Source organism: Epinephelus moara, chromosome 4, assembly GCF_006386435.1.
Source record: "Epinephelus moara isolate mb chromosome 4, YSFRI_EMoa_1.0, whole genome shotgun sequence".
Classification (NCBI taxonomy): Eukaryota; Metazoa; Chordata; class Actinopteri; order Perciformes; family Serranidae; genus Epinephelus; species Epinephelus moara.
Window position 1 is genome coordinate 726,862 of NC_065509.1, and position 5,600 is coordinate 732,461.

Here is a 5,600-nt window from a genome sequence, read left to right on the forward strand (position 1 = left end):
GTCTGCGTGTCAAACACGGGCCAGCAGGGCCGAGGTGTTTCACTGACTATGTGGTATTTTAACAAGCATGACATGACACGGAGTGTTATTTGATTATACAAAAATATTTTTCGGATATATTACAAGATAAAACCATCTTTCGTATGTTTAAATTACAGTTTGTCAGTACGCTCCTCTGCCCGGTGCACTGGTTGTTTTGAACGTTGCTAACCAAACTCCATTGAAATTTCTGTAAATTTAACACTGCATTGCTTTTCGGTAAATCATCACACTTGCTTGAATATTATTTATTTGGACAGGTTGTAAAAGAGATTACTCAGCAAGGAACATTTTGTTTCATTAAAATATGTTCTTAGAATGGAGACAAGGTATGTAAAAAAAAAAAAAAAAAAAAAACATGATTCATTTTCCAATTACATTAATTTGGTGCAATACAAACCAGAAAACCCATAAGAAGATGAATAAGATTTTGTAACGCGAATGATGCTAAACTGGATTATGGAGCTATATTCGCTTTAAAATAATATAATCCAGGATCCGGTAAGTTTTAAATCACAAATCTTCTTTAATAAACGGGGGAGATTCTCCTGAGTGTTCGAGCGACTTATCGGCGATCATCTACTCAGTCCTTCCAGGAAGTTTAATCAACCGTAGTTCGGCAGGATCGCACAACAGATGAAGGTAGCTGTCCCTCAGCTAAAATGACTTTCCACCAGTTATTTTCTAGAGCAGCTCTCGTCAGCAAAGGTAAGATTTGTGGCGTAATGGTAATAAATTAATGTTCATAATTTTGAAACACCTTTTTTTATCTTGCTATTTACAACACGTACGCTGTATTTATTTTGAAGCCTGACCTTAGCTTAGCTTAGCATTCATGAAGCACTGCAGTCACCTAGGCGTTCTCCCATAAAGTTAACGTTATGTATCTTATGGCAGTGTTAGTTAACGTAATGCTTTCCAAATTGTTTACCTAATCGTTTGCCAATAGTATGTTAGACTGTTTATTTAGTTTAACAGTAAGGATTGTACACCTATTTTTTACCAACGTAATACTACTCCCATGTATGACGGGCTATTCACGCCAAATCTCCTTCAGAGCCCGTGCAATTATGATGCTGCCCTGCTTATTAGAAACCTACATTTTCAGAAAGACTTATTTTTTCACCCTTTAGTGTGAGTAGGGACTATTCTTCAATTCGGCACAATTTTAGTAACCGGACAGTCCATAGTTAGATCCACAGTCTGCTTCCACCAAAACATACAGTGGCACACAGAGAGCACTCTAAACCATTTCTAATACATTAATAAACCGCATTATTGAAATTGATTGTGGTCAGGCGAATAACAAGGGCTTATAAATGGTGTCAAGTCGTTTCTCGTAGGTTGGCAAGGGTTCATTCTGACACTTAAAATTATACCTCCCCTCTGTTCCAAGTAGTGACTGCCAATGCCAAAACAAAGCCCTTTTTTCAGTGTGGTTGTTTTTGTTATTTTTTACAGTTGGATCCAGGTCTGCATTCACAAGCTCCAAGCCTGACATTGCTAATCCCAACTGGTTAAGAGTGGGCCTTGCCTTCGGATCATCTGTTTTCCTCTGGGGCCTGGTAAATGACCACATCACTTCACACAGAACATTTTAATAACATATTTAATCTATAAAACTGATCATTTGTAGTTAGAGTGCAATGGTTAGTTCACACAGGGTTTCTTTTACCCAGTGAGTTTATTACTGTCTCTTTGTATGGAGGCCAAACTCTGTCCATACACCAATGCAGTTTATGTCATTGGCTAACCTATCACGAAATGTGTACATGTGTTCCAGCAAAATTAAATACCTTTTTTTTTCCAAATCTTAGAATCATTTAGCAATTAGGTAAAGTTTGATCACTGAGCACTTGGTCCACCATTCAGCATTAACTGTATCTCAAAGTGCATGCCATTATTTTATCCAGAAGAGGGCAGCAATGAGCAGCAAGCTATTTTTATTTTAAAAGGGTATTTCACCTATTGTCTGTATGTCTTAAATGGTCTTTGAATGGCAAAGCCATGTTAAAAGTCCTTAATTTTTTACAACATTTGGTGTGATATTATCTTTATAAAAGGAGAGTTCCTTAGCTGTTGCTTCCCAGTCTTAAACTGTTGTTTGGTTCTCTTATCTGTTGTTAAAATATTCCTTTATTTAGTGACAATAAAAAGCTCTCACAAAGTCCTCTGAGTTTCTCTGTATTTATATATATAAACACTCACGTATTTATTGCAGACCTGCCAGAAAGTGAACAATCAGGTAACGGCAGGATGTAGTTGAATATGGAAACTGTTCTGATATCATTTAAATGACTTGTGGTATCTGTCTTCTATCTGCAGCTCTTCAAGCAACACAGCACAGATGTACATGAATACAAAGTGAGGAATGGCCTGGAATAACCCATCACACTGGTATGTGAGTGTTTTTTGGTTTAAATGTTACTAAAAATAAATGAAATCAGCATACAGAATATCATTTTGTGATTTGATACCTATATTGTCATATCGCATTATAGGCATTTTGTCGTCCAGTGTGAAGATCTATAAATGGAGGAAGAAATGAAATCTGACACTCTGTTATTTCTTGTCCTGTGTAGGAGGTCCGCAGGTCCTGTTTGTAGGATGCACCTGTTTGTCCACTTCTTTCTATTTCCACTGTTCCCCATTCCTCCCTCTCAATTCTGTGTAAAATAAAAATATGTCAAGTGTAACATACTTGAGTCATGATCATTTTGTTCACATGCATTCACAGTTGCTGTGGTGTTGATATTGAACAGTATATTAATGAATGAAATGTTTGAGATACTTCCTGTCAGTGTATAGCCATCAAATTGTCAGTTAACTTTTCGTAACAGTTTTGTCATTTCAACCATAATCAACATTAGTAATTATGGTACATAATGTGTTTTTGCAAACCCTGGACAGGGCCCCAGTCTGTTTCCAGTCTTAATACATGGATAACTGAATCATCAGATTAGAGTGTTGCCACTGTTACGCAAGTCTGGATTTTTTTTGGTTCTTCTAAACTGGCTTAAAATGAATCTGGAACTGTTGTCAGAACAAGTCCTTAAGCCCGAACCTACAAAAATGAAGACTTCTTGACAGTTAGCTCAGTACCAAGGCATTTTAGGGAGAAACCCTACATGAAGTATTTTCAGTTACAGATGTCTTGCTTTCTCAGAGTTACAACAATCAGCCAAAACTTTATAACTAACAGGTTAAGTGATTAACATCGATCATTTCGTTACAATGCAATGTCCTTGGTCCTGGCATTCGTGTGGATGCCACCTGACAAGCTCCGCCCACCCAACCACCATTGCAGACCAAGTACCCCTCCCTTAGTGCAATGGCGCTCCCTGATGACATTGCCCCCCTTGCAGGACAATGCACCAATCTACACTGCAAAAACTGTTCAGGAATTGCTTGGGGAACGTGACAGACCTCACCGTAGACCTGGCCTTCAAATTTCCCAGATTTCAATCCATTACAGTATCCTTGGGACATGCTGGTACCCCACTTTGCAACCCACAAGACTCAAAAGATCGCCACTAATGCACTGCCGCCAGACACCACAAGACACCCCCAGAGGGCCTGTGTCCAAGTTTTGACAGGTCAGAGCCAGGATCTGGGGAATTTTGAGGCCAGGTCGACACCTCAAGCTCTTTGTCATTTTCCTTGGTCCATTTCTGAACAGTTCTCGCAGTGTAGTATGGTGCAGTGTTCTGCTAGGGAGGTTACCCATATTAGACGATAACATAATGCAAAAAAATTGTTCATGCAAGTAAAAACTGTTTTTTAAGAGATAAAATAGAGGTTCCATTTTTGTAGATGTGGTAATGACATGAACAGATCATTTCTCCGTAATCGGCATGTTCTCATCTGAAAGTATAATTATATCAACACTCATGTCATGTCATTATAAATCCAAAAAGGCAAGCGCCATTTCTATCTGAAAAAGACTTTGATTAGGTTCACCCTGAAACACACTGACCCTGATCCAGCTTACTGTCAAGGAGTCTGCACTTTGGCAAGTTTGGGATGAAGGACTTGTTGTTCTGACAATAGTTCCAGATGAATTTAAACCAGCTTTGAAGAACCAAGATTTATGTCAAATAATCAACACTGTAATCAAGACAACTCAGTTATCCATGTATGGAAAACAGGTCACTCTACCACAGGACTTACACAAACATGTCCCCACCAAAGGTCAATTTAGAGTCTTCACCTAATGTGACCATATGCAAACACAGGCAGAACACAAATGTCCCAGCCTGAGGATTAAAATTTCCATGATAGAACATGTATTGAAATTCTTACATTTCTAATCAGGATAGGTTTTTATTTTTGTTAGAACATTCAAAGGGACAGCTGTCTGAGAGAGAGGGAAAAAGAACATATGCTGCCTTGTATCTCCCAACTGTCCTCACTGCAATAGCGTCTATGAAGTTTTAGTAATTAGAAAGGGTTTTTTGAGGCTAAAGTCAATATACAGTAGCTAACAATGTAGACAACAGTTATTTCAAAATTAAATATGAAAAATCCACAATATACCAACAATAGTTGACGCCTGAAAACACCTCGTAAAAGCAGAAATGAACAAGCATGAAAAAAAATGGCATTAATTGTGTTGTGTGCGACCTTCAGTGCTTTACTTTTAGGTGACAGTTGTAGTGCAAAGGGTGGGGCAGATGAAAGTCACCATGATAGGTGATATGGAGGGTGATCAGTGCCATTAAAGAGGAAAGTGTCAGGAGTTGGCCTGCTTTGGGGCCTGCTTCCTAAGAGTACAGTGCAATTGTCAAAGTGGATATAGCAAGTCTTATACTTTCTGTTTTTTGAGGGTATTTATTTTTGTCACAAGATTACATTACATACTAATTTTAATGAGGTTTTAAGCATGTGGTGTGCGTGTGAGGAGCATATAACTGAGAGCCTGTGAACCACACATGCTGCTTTGTAAAGGGCTGATGATGGTTTCCACAAATCCACTCATTAATGATGATGTCTTTCAGAATGTAAGAATGAATTTAGAGGCTTGAGGTTTAGTTTTACGGTTTCATTTCAATAACTTCATTTTAAAATGTTTTAGGCTTACGTCATTGTTTGTACATCAGGTGTTTGAAAATGTATCTGTCCCTGTATTTATTTAAATGTTTTCTTATATTTAAATATCTTTAGGAAAGTATTTTTCCATAATCAAAATTGTGTGGGAGGGGGGGGGGGATCTCTTAAAGTCCAACTGAAAATGAATTTGCATGGTTTTGTTTGTTTATTTGTTTTGTCTGCTACAGCATACATATCTGCTCTTAAAACACTTGCTTCCTGTCACAAGGACCTAGGACCTAGCCTGTGTCTCTGTGGCGGCAAGGGTTGAGCCAGATACTCCAATAAAACAAGTATCAGGTACCATTAATGTACTTTGTACAACTGCGAGTATAAAATGTAAAATACGTCAATACCCATCCTCAACATGATGAAGGAAAATCCTCATTAAGGTAGCTGTGTTCAGTCTCTTAGGCCTACTTTTGTGACCAAAAAGATTTGAAGCTCAATTCTGGGATTGTTCTGTATGAAGT

General features: G+C 38.1%; 1 protein-coding gene across 4 annotated transcripts; it reads left to right on the forward strand.

Annotated features, from left to right (window-relative positions):
* The first annotated feature begins 601 nt into the window (after positions 1-601).
* On the forward strand, positions 602-2,735 carry ndufc1 (NADH:ubiquinone oxidoreductase subunit C1). Of its 4 annotated transcripts, none has more exons than XM_050042056.1 (4): positions 602-747; positions 1,501-1,604; positions 2,365-2,440; positions 2,541-2,735. In XM_050042056.1, exons 1-3 carry the CDS (start codon positions 702-704, stop codon positions 2,422-2,424), a joined length of 210 nt encoding a protein of 69 aa, XP_049898013.1. In that variant the 5' UTR covers positions 602-701; the 3' UTR covers positions 2,425-2,440; positions 2,541-2,735. The 4 variants fall into 4 exon arrangements, with proteins under 4 accessions (XP_049898013.1, XP_049898011.1, XP_049898012.1 ...); XM_050042054.1 differs by having other exon boundaries at positions 2,622-2,735; XM_050042055.1 differs by having other exon boundaries at positions 2,365-2,436.
* Positions 2,736-5,600: the final 2,865 nt, after the last annotated feature.

Bases quoted from the DNA above. Each gene is read 5' to 3' on its own strand.
- ndufc1 (XM_050042056.1), top strand. From the start codon at position 702: ATGACTTTCCACCAGTTATTTTCTAGAGCAGCTCTCGTCAGCAAAG. The intron at 748-1,500 runs GTAAGATTTGTG...TATTTTTTACAG, and splicing joins AGCAGCTCTCGTCAGCAAAG to TTGGATCCAGGTCTGCATTC. The intron at 1,605-2,364 runs GTAAATGACCAC...TTCTATCTGCAG, and splicing joins CTGTTTTCCTCTGGGGCCTG to CTCTTCAAGCAACACAGCAC.